General features: G+C 46.3%; 1 protein-coding gene across 3 annotated transcripts in view; it reads left to right on the top strand.

The window, feature by feature from the left end:
* Positions 1–13,871, top strand: part of SAMD4A (sterile alpha motif domain containing 4A) — a 224,201-nt gene that overhangs the window by 190,396 nt on the left and 19,934 nt on the right. For all 3 annotated transcript variants that reach the window (XM_065941860.1, XM_065941861.1, XM_065941862.1), the window contains 3 exons: positions 2,413–2,746; positions 4,978–5,063; positions 10,424–10,542. In XM_065941860.1, coding sequence (XP_065797932.1) covers positions 2,413–2,746; positions 4,978–5,063; positions 10,424–10,542 — 539 coding nt within the window. The remainder of the gene's footprint in view (positions 1–2,412; positions 2,747–4,977; positions 5,064–10,423; positions 10,543–13,871) is intronic.

Here is a 13,871-nt window from a genome sequence, read left to right on the forward strand (position 1 = left end):
ATAAGCACTGGGCGGCACTGTGGCAGAGAGCAGAGCCCACCACATATACCAGGGAGACCCCCAGCCTTTGACTACCATCCCCAAGCATCTGATCCTGTTCTGCACTTCTGTGAGCATCTGACAGATAGATATCTATCAGAATCAACTTTCACTGCTTTCTCCAATAAATAATGCCCAGGATATCAAACTGTATGTGCAGAAGGATTCAATTTCATTATATAAAGTCATGGATGTATTACATACAATTATATACATTATAGGCATACCTCATTTTATTACACTTCACACATACTGCCTTTTTTTTTTTTTAACAAATCAGTTTGTGGCAGCCTTGAGTTTAACAAGCCTTTTGGCCCCATTTTCCAAACAGCTTTTGCTCACTTCATGTCTCTTTGTCACATTTTGGTAATTCTCATCATATTTCAAACATTCTCATTATTATATTTGGTATGGTGATGTGTGATTAGTGATATTTGATGTTACTATTGTGAAAAGATGATAATTCGTTGAAGACTCAGATCATGACTAGCATTATTTAGCAATGAAACATTTTTTAATTAAGGTATGTACATGGTTTTTCTAGACATAATGCTATGACATACTTAGGACTATATGTGCTGTGTGCTAAGTTGCTCAGTCGTGTCTGACTCTTTGTGACCCTATGGACTGTAGCCCGTCAGGCTCCTCTGTCCATGGGATTCTCCAGGCAAGAATACTGGAGTGGGTTGCCATGCCCTCCTCCAGGGGATCTTCCTGACCCAGGGATTGAACCTTCGACTCTTAAAGTCTCCTGCATTGGCAGGTGGGTTCTTTCCCACTAGCAACACCTGGGAAGCCTAATAGACTATATAGTGTAGTGTAAACATAACTTTTATAGGTACCGGGAAACCAAAAAATTTGAGTGATACTTTATGTCATGATCTGGAACCAAACTTGCAATATCTCCAAGGTCTGCCTCTATAGTGTATATTCAATATGTATATATATGTTGGTGTGTTTGTGTAAAATACTTACTTTTCTCTAGAATGATCCTTCTAAAACATTGTCACTCCCCTGCTCAGAACCTTCCCTGACTTCTCATCTCATGTAGAAGACTTTCTTGCAGCCCTGCCCCAGCCTGCTGACTCCTCTGCACTCAGGCCCTGTGGCTCCTTGGACTTCACACTCCACCCCGCCCCTCGCCCTCTCTGCTCCAGCTCAGGCCTCGGTGCTGGTCCTCACATGCTCCAGGCTCCCACCTCGGTGCCTTGGCCCCCACTGTGCCCTCTGCCTGGAGTACTCTTTCCCAGGAACCTACCGCCCATGCTCCGTTGGATTCCCACTCCAGTGTTACCGCTTCACAGAGCCTCCCCTCCCAGAACCCCGACCCTGCTTCCCAGTCTCCAGCATGATGAATATTCATCTCCTGGTAGGATGTAAGGTTCCCCGAGGGAACCTTAACAGCTTTCCCACCTTATCCCCATCCCCCCAGACCAACTAGCTCAGGGCACAGTAGGTCAGAGCACCCAAAACATAAACTTAACAAAGAACCACATAACATAGGAACCTGTAGCTTTACAAATACTAACCTCACCACAACCACCAATGAGGCAGGTACTACAGTAACCTTCATTTTATACACAGGGAAACTGCAGCACTGAGAAGTTAAGTCATTTACCCAAGGGCACACAGCTGTATCAGACCCAGGCATCTGTCTTAGCGTCGCGCTTCGAGCCATGCCTGTGTTGCCTCTGTCATGGGCTGAATGAAAGTGTGAATGAGCAGGATCCTTCATCTGAAACAAATCATACGACAGGAAGCCGCCATGTGACCCTGTATAATTTTGTTATGTAGCTTCTAAAGTGTATGATGTAAACTATATCAAATGCACTTTAAAGAAAGGCACAGAGGATGCCAGGGAAGGAAATATACCAAAATCATTTTAGTCATCATCTTAGTGGGATTTTAAAGTGATTATATTTCCTCATTATACATGTATGTATTTTCCAATTTTTCTACCTGGGCTAATATTGAATGATTTAATTTTTAAACATTTATTTATTTGGCTGCATTTGGTCTTAGTTGCGACACTTGGGATCTTTGTTGCGTTATGCAGGATCTTTCATTTTGGCACATGTACTCTCTAAGTGTGGCTCATGGGCTCAGTAGTTGCTCCAGGAGAGCTTAGTCTAGACCAGGGATCAAACCCATGTCCCCTTCGTTGTAAGGCAGATTCTTAACCACTGGACCACCAGGGACGTCCCCAGAATGATTACATTGTAAACCGTCCCATCTTCCAAAGAACGTTCTAATGAAACTGTCAGCAGCCACGAGCCCCATCTGAGAATAGCTCCAGGCAGAGTCGGGGAGGCATGGAGGTGGGTCACCCCAGTTCCTGACCCTAACAGAGGTCTTCTCCCTTTGACCCTCCAGGACATCATTGAGGGGGGCAACCTGCGCCTCCCCCTCCAGGAGCTGCACCAGATGATCCTGACCCCCATCAAGGCGTACAGCTCACCGAGCACCACCCCAGAGGCTCGCCGCCGGGAGCCCCAGGCCCCGCACCCGCCTTCGCTGATGGGCCCCGAGAGCCAGAGCCCGGACTGCAAAGACAGTGCCACGGCCGCGGGAGCCTCGGCCACCGCTTCGGCCGGGGCCAGTGGCGGGCTCCAGCCACACCAGCTGAGCAGCTGTGACGGGGAGCTGGCTGTCACCCCGCTGCCGGAGGGGGATCTCCCCGGGCAGTTCACACGTGTCATGGGGAAAGGTAAAGCCCAGTGTTCCCACCTGCCCTTTTCTCTTCTCAACACCCGTGACCAGAGCTACCCATTCCCATGGACTTCCCCTGGGTGTGGGGTGAACTGCCAAAGTCCATGTCATTAGCCCATTCTACAGATGGGGAAAGTGCATCCTAGAGAGGGGAAGGTATTTGGATCTGGATTCCAAGCTCTCTGACAAACCACCCCCCCCAAGGCCTCTTCCTTCACCCTGGCTCCCATCTCTCCCCTTCCCTCAGATCAGGGCCCGCAGGGCCCTCCTGGTGGACCGCTCACTGGGCCTTTGGACTCTCAGGCTAAAGGCAGGCTTCCTACAGGCCACCCAAGGTACCACAGCCTCGCTGCCTGTGTCTGTGGGGCAACACAGAATTCACACATGGTCCCGGGGTGAGCACCCCTTCTACCCGTGACTGCCCCGAGCCAGACCCTTAGGCACGTATCCTTTATCGTGTCCAACGCTAATCTGTGCTTGAGCAGGTGTTTCTCAAGAAATCTTGATTATTTAAAAAATGTAGTGAATGCCAGTACTTTTCCTCTGGGAAGGGGGAACAGTGTGTTTTCTATTGTCCAATATTTCAGACCATTTTAAAGAACTGAGCTCTCATCAAAAGAAAGGGAACACCTGAGTCTTACATAGGTACAATGAGAGACTCCTGGTGGTATGTGTTCTTAGAAAGACAGATCTGTAGAATTCTGGTTCAGAGAAGGTGACTTGTAGCATCCTTTGGAGCTGAAATGCCAGCCCTACTTCATGGTCAGCACGGGTCCCCCCTACTCACTTTCTCAGTCTTCCCTACCCCCAAGGGGCTCCTTGCTGTGTGGATTAGAGTGGATGACCCCCTGCTGGAGGTACCAGTGAGCTGGTTACCTGAGAATGTTGTACTTCACCCCCTTACCCATGACACGATCCATGTGGGCTCTGCATTCCTGTGGCATGGCTGCTTTTTAAAATTTAACTGCTTTCAAATAAATTATGAAATCAAGTCACACTCAACATAAAAATCAAAGCTAGATGAAAAATGATGAAAGGTGAAAATAGCCCCCACCTCCACCCTTGGCCCTACCAGATTCCTTCCCGGAGGTAGTCACTGTAAGCATTTTGGAATATCCCTTCAGAAACACTGTAATTATATATAAGCACATGAGCATCCTTTATACACACAAACAGGTCTTGTTTATATATTTCTCTGCAGCTTTTTTTTACATTATATGCTTTCAATATTTCTATCTATACAAAAGTCTCATTCTTTTTTAAAGGCTGCATACTATTCCCCATATGCATAAACCGTAATTTGACAGGGCCCCAGTTAATGGATATAGAGGCGGTTTCCATGTTTTGTTATTACCAACAGTGTTATACTGAAAAATCTACATGCCAAGGCATGGTATAAATGGGATTCTGTGACAGATCAGGTATGTGGGATGAGGGAGAGAAAGGCATCATGGTGCCCAGGTTTTAAGCATGATCTCCTTGAGAGCAAGGCATTTTTACTTCTAACTGATGTCTTTATCTAACCATCTCCACCTGTCCTTCTAAACATTCCCATCAGAAGCAGAACACCAGGATCTTTCGGATGGGAATAGAGTGAACTACACTAGCATGGCCGCGAGCTGTCCAGGGGGTGTGTGTGCTGTGATTCTGTCTCTGAACTTGGGCGTGTAGGTGAACCTGTGTGTATATATAAATGTGTGGGTATCACTTTGAGAAAATCACCCTCCAGTGAATGAGTAGCAGGCTCCTTACTCATGTGCATGCCCACACACCTCACATCCTAAAAGGTGTGCCAGCCTCACTCCCCCAAATGAGATGTGCAGCTCATTCATAAAATGATGGTGCCTGCTCTGATAAGGGCTGATGGTCTTTAGGGTCTTTGAACTCCCTCTCAAAGGATGCCCTTTCAAAGACAGGGCTCGGGACGCTGCTGCGTTCTTCTTCTCCCAGAGTGTCTGTCTCGGGCCGGGTTGCAGAAGGCTTAATATAGAATGGTATGCGTGGAATTAACCAAAGGGGCTTCTGGAGGCAAGGGCTCCTGTGGTGACCAAGCCTTTGACTTCAGTGGAACGAGGAGCCTCCTGGCCTTTTTTGTGAAGCTGACGTAAAGCCACAGTCACACATACCTCTCAAAATATTGGTCCTGAAAGGAAATCGGAGGCAGATCTCAGGGGTTAGAATAGATGTGCATTTTTCTAATTTATCCTTTTCTTTTTTTTTAATTCCCAGTGTGCACACAACTCTTGGTCTCCAGACCCGATGAGGAAAATATAAGTTCCTATTTACAGCTCATAGACAAATGTCTAATCCATGAGGTAAGTAGTGACAGGTTTCATGAAACTGCTTTTTCTCATTCCTTTGAAGTAGTTCTCAGAGATTCTGTGAGGTGATCATTTGGGTCTCTGACATCTTGTCTTTGAGGAGTAGACAGTCATTAATAATAGCTCGAGCAGAACTCAGCTGTGGTGACTTCAAACCTAAATGCAGCTTATGTGTTACTCTGGTGTTCAGGGATTCACCTCGACTGAGCTCTGACATGAAGGCAAATGCCTGAGAGAAGCTTCTGAGGGACAAAGCCTGGGGTGGAACAAGCGGGGAGAAAGGGGAGAGTGTTCAGAACAAATAATGTGTGTGTGTGTGTGTGTGTGTGTGTGTGTCTGTGTGTCTGTGTGTCTGTGTGTGTGTGTGGTTTGAGGGCTTTCTGCTGTGTTGTGATTTCTGATTCTTATAGGAAGTTTTTTTTAAATTGTATTGGCATGTAGTTGATTTACAGTGTTGAGTTAGTTTCTGCTATCCAACAAACTGAATCGGTTATACATATATATGTATAACTCCTCTGTTTTTTTAGATTCTTTTCCCATATAGGCCATTACAGAGTATTGAGTAGTTCCCTGTGCTATACAGGAGGTCCTCATTAGTTATCTATTTTATATATAGTAGTGTGTATATGTCAGTCCCACTGTCCCAGTTTAACCCTTCCTCACCCTTTCCCCTTGGTAACCATGTTTGTTTATTACATCTGTGACTCTATTTCTCTTTTATAAAAATAAGTTGATTTGTACTATTTTTTAAGATTCTACATATAAATGATATCATATAATGCTTGTCTTTCTCTGTTGACGTACTTCACTCAGTATGACAATCTCAGTCATTTTGACAAAAGTCAGGCTGATGCTATGCCTCTCAGACCCTCAGGTCAATGATGGAGCGACCCTGATGGAGCGAGGCAGGTCCTGGCCAGGGCTGTCCCAAGGGATGTGGCGGAGACAGGCAGCTGTGCCTCAGACGCAGGATCCCAGTGGCTTCTTGGGTGCCCCTCCCCTGAGAGAATTACATAGGGTCATGGTTTTAGAAAACTTAGGACGGGATAAGCCTAGGTCACTGAGATCTTTTCGTGGGACTTAGATGTGAAAATAAGATGGTAAAGGCCTCCAAGTCCCCTGGGCTTTGCCATGCTGGTAGCTGGAACCCCAGGAGTCCAGTGGGTCCCGGGGAGGGGAGATCCACACTTCCCACATTCCAGCTGCCCACAGGGCATCTGCTGCTGGTGGCTTGTTTGGTTTTCCGCACCGTCGGCCCTGCTGTGCTGTGACTGCCTCCACCTGCCCCTCACACGCAGGTGTGTGGTCTCCCACTGGGTTTCCATCCCAGCCCCTCCTCCCCATCCCTGAAACCCGCATTTTTGCGATTTCCTCTGACAGCACCGTGAACTCCCACTCACCCTTTTTAGCGTCCAGTCCTGACACAGCTCTCATCTAGGCCAGCAAAAAGCCATCGAAAGAAGGGAAGGCCAGAACAGGAGATGGATTTTAGAGTTCATTCATTCCATAGGTATTTATAAAGCATCTAGGCCTTGCCCCCGGCTGGTGGGCTTCCAGTAGGAGGGAAGTGGGTGAGACAAAAGGAAAACAGGTCATCACACGTGTGAGCATAAGGCCACCAGTGTGGGGCTGGAGCCCAGGAAGTGCGGTGGGCACTTCTTTAGAGGCCAGAGGGACTGCCTCCAAACTAGACCTGAAGGACAAACAGGGCCTTAGTGGGAGAGACTTGTTCCACGAGGAGGCAGAACAGAGAGGGGTCCAGGTGGATGGAGCAGCGCTGGAGGGGAGGAGGGCGCTTGGGGTGGGCTTAGGGGGCTACCGATCGCCAAGCGTTTAAGCTTCTGAAAAAGCAAACCGGAACCCTGCTTCCGCTCCCACACCCACGCTCAGCATTGAGCCTGCGAGACACTGAAGGACGAGTTACCTTCCACCTCATCTCCAGTCTGCTGAGCCCAGGAGACGAAATAACGAGTCCTCCAGCTGCCTCTGCTGGGCGGTGCACAGGCATCCTCATTGGCCCGTAGCGCCCACGTTGTGGTCTGGTGCTGCTCACTTTCCTGCCTTTGTGCACGCTCCCTCTGCACCCTGGCTCTCCTTTCTGTGTTTTCCCCTTTACTCCCTTGGAAGCCAAGCTCTAGGTGCCAAGGTGGTACCGTGTGGGCTTCTCTCTCCCGACTGCTGCGGAGGAGCCTCGCTGACAGGAATCACGGGGCAGATAGGACTCATGCCAGTCTGTCCCTGCTTTCGTGTCAGGACGGAGGCGCCTGTGCACTGCTTTGGGAGGGGAAAATGTTGTGCAAGGCCTTGTATTAGTTGAGTTTGAGAAAGAAGAAAGGCATTTGAATAATTTTCCACAGCCTGAGGGTATTCTGTGTGTGCTGAGCCCACCCTCCCCGGAAGGCCCTGTCCAGGCACAGCCTCCATCCTCGATGAAGACTCCCCTGGGCTCCGGGAGACAGGGCCCCTTGCACAGCCCAATCGGGCTGTTCAGCTGCTGAAAGGGAGGGTGCTGACCAAGCCAAGACACCTTCCTTCCTCCCCAGGGACAAAGGAGCCACTCCCCAGAACAATAAAAGGAAGGCCAAGAATGTTCTGAATCTTATTTCTGAAGTCCATCACTTCACCTCCTGGATTACAAGCCCAGGCTTCTCAGCTCCTCACCGTCTTAGACGGACAGTTCCCTGAAGATGAGCCCTTGCCCCATTCATGAGCCTTGTTATCCAGCCACGGGAGCTGTAAGACACATCTGCCTCCGTACAGACGCCTGAGTCAGGGCCTGAGAGGGGCAGAGGACTCAGAAGTGGCTGACTGGCTGTGTGTGGGCATTTGGGAGAGTGTAATCTTCCTTCCCCTCCAGCCCCAAAGAAGCTCTGCCAGCCCCACCTAGAGCTGCCTGGAGCGGGCTGGGGTGAAGTATTGGCCTCCCAGCCGATAGCAGAGCTCCCACAATGGAGTGCTATTTGCAGACATGCACAGGAACCAGCTTTCAGAAATCACTCCTTGCCACCCATAGTCTAGCTCCACTCTGAGCAGTGTCTTCCAGGACTGAGAACAGCCACACACTCAGCACTGCTAAGGGTCCCACTCCTATCTACAGTCCCAGTTACTGTGAGTCTTGATGTCCTGGTGCTGAGTGGATGACCTGACCTCTCTGAGGGGGCGTAAACATTTCCATCTTCTTGGGTATTCTTTGTCACCGTGGGAAATGTCACATATGAACCAGTGTCCCCGGCAGCACTTTGAATGCACATCTGTAAAGTGACCCCTTTACTCCTTTGTCACCTGGAAGCACAGGCTGGCTCCAGACCCACTTGATATTGTGGTTTTGAGACCTTGAAGTCTTTTGTTGGTGTTAAAGGTGATGGTTGAATACCAAATGTGATGGACTTTCATGCGCCACCACCAAAGGGCTAGTCCATGCAGCCGAAAAACCTGGTGAGGGTGTCTGTGGGCAGTAACACGTGCACCACAATGAAAAACTAGGTGTGTTGTGAGTGTTCTAAGTGCCCTCCATGTGTGAATTAATTTGAATCCTTACAGCATCCCTTTGATAAGGTATTGCTGTCCTGAGTTAAAGGAGCTGAGTCTCAGGTAGAGGAACCTGCATAAAGATGTGCAGAGATATGAGCCCTGCCCATTTGCATCCAGAGCCTTCTACTGACCACTGAGCTGGACTCTGCTCCCCAGGTCATGTTGACCTGCATGCCGGCATCTTGTGTTGTTGCTCAACACTTGGCTGACTAAGCTAGTCAAAAGCAGAATCTACCCGTCCCTTTATTAGTCTAGCAGAAATGCTTGCCTTTTGCAAGTTTTGGAGATACTCATGTATAGCTGAACATTCACCTACTATCATCAGCAAATGAGAGGGACCATAGAGGAGAAGCACATCCTCACCTTTTAGCCCTGAGACCATTCACCATGCACCTTAAGGGGTATCAGCACCTTTTTCTCTAATGGGGCACTGAATGCCTGGTGGGGAAGTCCTCCTTGATGATTGTCCTCAGTGGCATCTGGCCAAGGTTACCTGGGAGGAAGGGTTTTGCAAATCGTCAGTACCTTTCCCATAATATGATTAACATCTTTTTGCTTTTGTTCACATAGCTCTCTTGTGTTCAGGTCTTTAAAGATTAAGTGTCAGTAGAAGAACATTAAGCTGTCATTCTTTTCTCTCTGTTTAAGGAATCTGCTTCCTTTATGGGAAACAGGCATGTAGTTTATTATTACTCTAAGTAATCACTTACTGCTACTTAAAAAGTATTTATTTCATGCTTTATTGACAAAACTACTTGGGTATGGTATCTCCATCACTGTTACTGCTCATTAGTCAGATCTGGTGGACTTATGACAGCACATGGACCACAGTTCTACACACTTGACAGGGAGTTCCTATATTGTGTGTGTGATCCTCACCAATCTAGAACATTACATGGCCATGACCTACCTGCAGCAGAATTCCCTGGGCACTTGCTGCAAACACAACCCCCCTAGACTCCTCTCGAGATCTATGAAATCAGGCTCTGGTGTGTGGGAGTCGGTCCAAAATCTAGATTTAACAGTCTCCTTGGGGGGACCCTAATATATCCTGAATTTGAGAGTCCTTGCCTTGGGGACTTACAGCCCCATGAAGTCCTTCCCTGGGCTGCACTGAGTACACAGCTGTACCCAGAAGGACACATGATATTGATGGGAGAGTGTTATGTATGGGGCAGTAGACGAAACCTCCCCAAACACCAATTTTACCAGAAAAGACTTGAGAAGACATCAGATCTATCCATTCTCCTAAGCCTTAGACAAAATTTAGGTTATGATCGGTGCACTGGGGTCGTGTAGCACATGGGGCCCGTAACTGGAGATTTCTCAGCGAAGTCCTAACACGTACAGTGTATACTCTGTGTTCTGAAGCCCTGAAGACCACTCCAGGGTGAGCACACACCATCAAAAAGATTGATTTTTGGAGTGGTTTAGCATTTCCATTGATTATGAAAATGCAGGGGGCCTGCAAAAGCCTGAGTGGTCAACAATCAATTTTGCAATTCATTCTTGGTTAATAAATAGAGTCCAGAGTGGAGTCAGGGGAAAGAGGAAGGAGGGTAGGGATCTGCCAGAAATGCCATCGAAATTGAGGATTGCCAAAAGCTTAATGCACGTACCTTACCAGGCACCTCCAATGTCAAATAACTTGAATTTTCAGTACAGGAGGCTCTCAAATGAAATTGACTGCTATTTGGACCAGGTTGGAAACAAGGTGAAGAAAAGGCAACTGTAGGACTCCAACATTTCCCCTATTAATTGCTTGTTTCTCCCTCTAATGCCAGGTTGCGTCACCCATTAAAAAGTCCTGTTTGTTTTTGCAGGCATTTACAGAGACACAGAAAAAAAGATTGTTGTCATGGAAACAGCAGGTGCAGAAGCTCTTTCGGTCTTTCCCTCGGAAAACCCTTCTAGATATATCAGGATATCGACAGCAAAGAAAGTATGTTGGGATTTCAGTCTTTGTAATGCATGGTGGTTCCAGGACCTCACTGTCTGCTTGGGTTCCAGGGTCACAACTACACAGGGCATCATTACTTGTTTCTTAGAATGTCCTCTGACAAGTTCAGACCACATTCCTTGAACAGGTGGGGTGGGAAAAAGGCTGTAGAGGGAAGGACTTCCCAGAGGAAGAGCTGAATGTGATCTTTGGCAACTCAATTTACATGGTCAAAATGATGTTATTAGTACAGATGGGTATGGAGTGGGGAGCGGGTACAACTTAATGAGTGCCAGCAAAACACTTGGTGGTTTATCCACAACAGGGGGCTCTGAAAGGACAAAAACAGGTTGTTCTCTCTGCACCTTAAGTGGTAGTGTAATTTTTTCTCCCTTCTTGCTGCAGACAAGCTAATTATAGTTGGTGGCAGGGTGAAGAGCCCAGTGCTAGTCTATTTTGGTCTGAGCTGCAATCTAAGAGTAGAGCAGTACCATTCTTGATTTTTCATAGTACTTCAGCTTCTTGGATGCAGTTTAAAAAAGCCTCATTGTACTTTACAACCCATTACTTTAATCTGGTTTTAAATTGAAGAATCCAGTTGCATATTAAAGGTGAATTATAGTGCCAATCTAGGGGAGGAATCATGGGGAGGGGTGGAGTGAACCACTGAACAATAACAGGGTGTCTTGGGGAGACAAGAGAATGATGGTGCCGACATGCTGAAAAATCAACATCCTTTTTTACTCTTTTCAACATGAGCATATAAATAATTATTTTTATCATTTGCACCTAGAAAGTTCTGAATTCATTTCTCAGTGCATATGTAGAAGCTCTGTCTGTGTTGTTAAAATGTTTGGCATTTATTTGCATAAATGTGCCTTGAAACATCACTGTTTTATAGTACTTCAGGAAGATAAGGCCAGTTGGAATTTGAGAAAAGTCTTCATTAAAAATTAATGTAAAAATTGAAATGTTATAATATTCCAGCATATATAACACAGTTATTTATTAAACAAACATTTAGCATTTGCTCTGTGCCAAGTGAGTATCCAGGCACTTAAGAATACTATTACATTTAATCCTTGCAACAACCATATGAGGTAGAGGGGCTATTATTAACCCCAATTTACAGGGGAGTCGGGAGGCATCCAGGATTTGGACCAGACAGGTCAATACCAGCTCCAGAGTCGGTATTCTTAAGCACTACGGTTGCTGGGCCACTTTCCTGGTCTCCAGATGATGTGCAGAAAAGCCAGATAAAACAATATTCTGTAGCAAGCTCCTTGGTCCCAAGCCTCCCTGGAGGGTTGGACTGGACCACCAGTGTACCTTGAGGATTCCTGGGGCCCAGATGAAAGGCCAGGCCTGCTCCTTAGCCTTCTCTCCTGGGGCTACCCCTTCTCTAAGACTCTCCCTCTTCTTGTAAGCGCAGCAATATCCCCTAAGAAAGAGGAAGATCCACATCCCTCTTGCAAACCAGGTCCTTGGGAGACAAGTTCCAAGAGAAAGAAAGAATTCAGAAGTTGAAGATAAAGAGAGAACTTTGAAGCTCTTTGCTTCTCCTCCGCAAAGTGCCATCTGCTCGTCTGTCTGCCCTGTTTTGTCCTTGGTCCACATCTGAGTGCCTGTTAACCTTGATTTCTGTAGAGTGTTATTAACTGGTGCTTGAATTGGGTTAACTCAAGATTTGCCGGATTGGACCTCCTTATATTGATTAGAGTAAATTCAATCATTGATCATGGATGTTCAATTGGAAGTTGCTAAAGTTTGAGTTGTGGTGCTAGAGAAGATTCTTGGGAGTCCCTTGGACAGCAGAGAGATCAAACCAGTCAATCCTAAAGGAAATCAACCCTGAATATTCATTGGAAGAACTGTTGCTGAAGCTGAAGCTCCAATACGTTGGTCAGCTGATGTGAAGAGCCAACTCATTGAAAAAGACCCTAGTGCTGGGAAAGATTGAGGGCAGGAGGAGAAGGGGGCAACAGAGGATGAGATGGTTAGATGGCATCGCTAACTCAGTGGACATAATTTGAGCAATCTCTGGGATTTAGTAAAGGACAGGGAAGCCTCGCATGCTGCAGTTCATGGTCACAAAGAGTAGGACACGAGTGAGCAACTCAACAACAACAAAAATTCTAGGAAATAATTTGTTTCCATAAATATTACCTCTGGGATCTTGTTATGCTATTAATTTTCTTCAAAGACTGTTTTCCCCCATAATACAGAGGTAACTGCAGCCCAGTCCTTCCTTGAACTATCACAAATCCCAAATTAATTGATTCTTATTAATGTTATTTTATCAGTCTTTTCATGCATTTCAAGGTAATGAAATCAGTTGGTTAGATTTAAGAAAGCAGAGAAAGACGCAGATGAGCAGAGTAAGAGAATGAGAAATAAAAACTTTTGTCACTGAGTTCTCGCTGAGGAAAGAATGATTATTTCATTAAGCCTAGTGATCTTAAGTGACTTAAGCTTTCACTCTGGTTACCAGCAGTGGCAACCCTCAAAAAGTCTGTCTTTATAGTAATCAGCTTAGGACTCCAAAGTGAGACCCAATGTCATTAGAAAGACACCCTAACCAAATTCTCACCTGCATGCAGTCTATCCCCAAAATGTTAGCTCTACCAGCTCCATGAGTCCTAACTTTAGGAGTCCACGTTTTCTCCTATGACTAAGCATCCCATTACAGAAGCCTCTGCCTACATTATATTGCTTAAGAATATAGTCTTGCCTTCCTGGAAGCACAAATTATTTTAGCATCACTTGCTGACTGCTCTGTTTTGCATATGAAATAACTTTTAAAAAATCCAACCAAAAAGGAAAATGAGCAAAAAAGCTATCTGCACTAAATAAGGAAAAGTCTTAGCAGAATACTAAATCATCTACCAGGTGGCCAAAATTCTGACTCCAAAAACCAAAGGACTGGTTTCTGTAGTTTAAAAAAAAAACAAAAACAAAAACCAAGAAAACAGCCACTTGATCTTTGTCCCCACCTGTCACTTGTCCATTCTCCAAAGGAGGTCTCTCCCATTGCGTGAAATTATTTCTCCTCCTCCTGGCCCGAATTTCCTCTTTCAAACCAAACATTTTAAACCTTAGTAAAAGAAGGAAGGAAGTGGAGAAATCTGAGAAAGGATGAGATAAGGAGACTTAGAACCCATGAGTATCCTCCTCACCTCATGGGGATGAGCCTCTGACTGGAATCTGGTCAGAAAAGCCTAGAAGTGGTAAAACACAGCCCAAAAGTCAGTGCTTATCAGCTCACTGTGGAATTCTCTTCCCCCTTCCCCCTCACTGGGGAATTTAGGAATTCTGAGGAAGAACCCCTTTCC

The sequence above is a fragment of the Muntiacus reevesi genome, chromosome 7, assembly GCF_963930625.1.
Source record: "Muntiacus reevesi chromosome 7, mMunRee1.1, whole genome shotgun sequence".
NCBI lineage: Eukaryota > Metazoa > Chordata > Mammalia > Artiodactyla > Cervidae > Muntiacus > Muntiacus reevesi.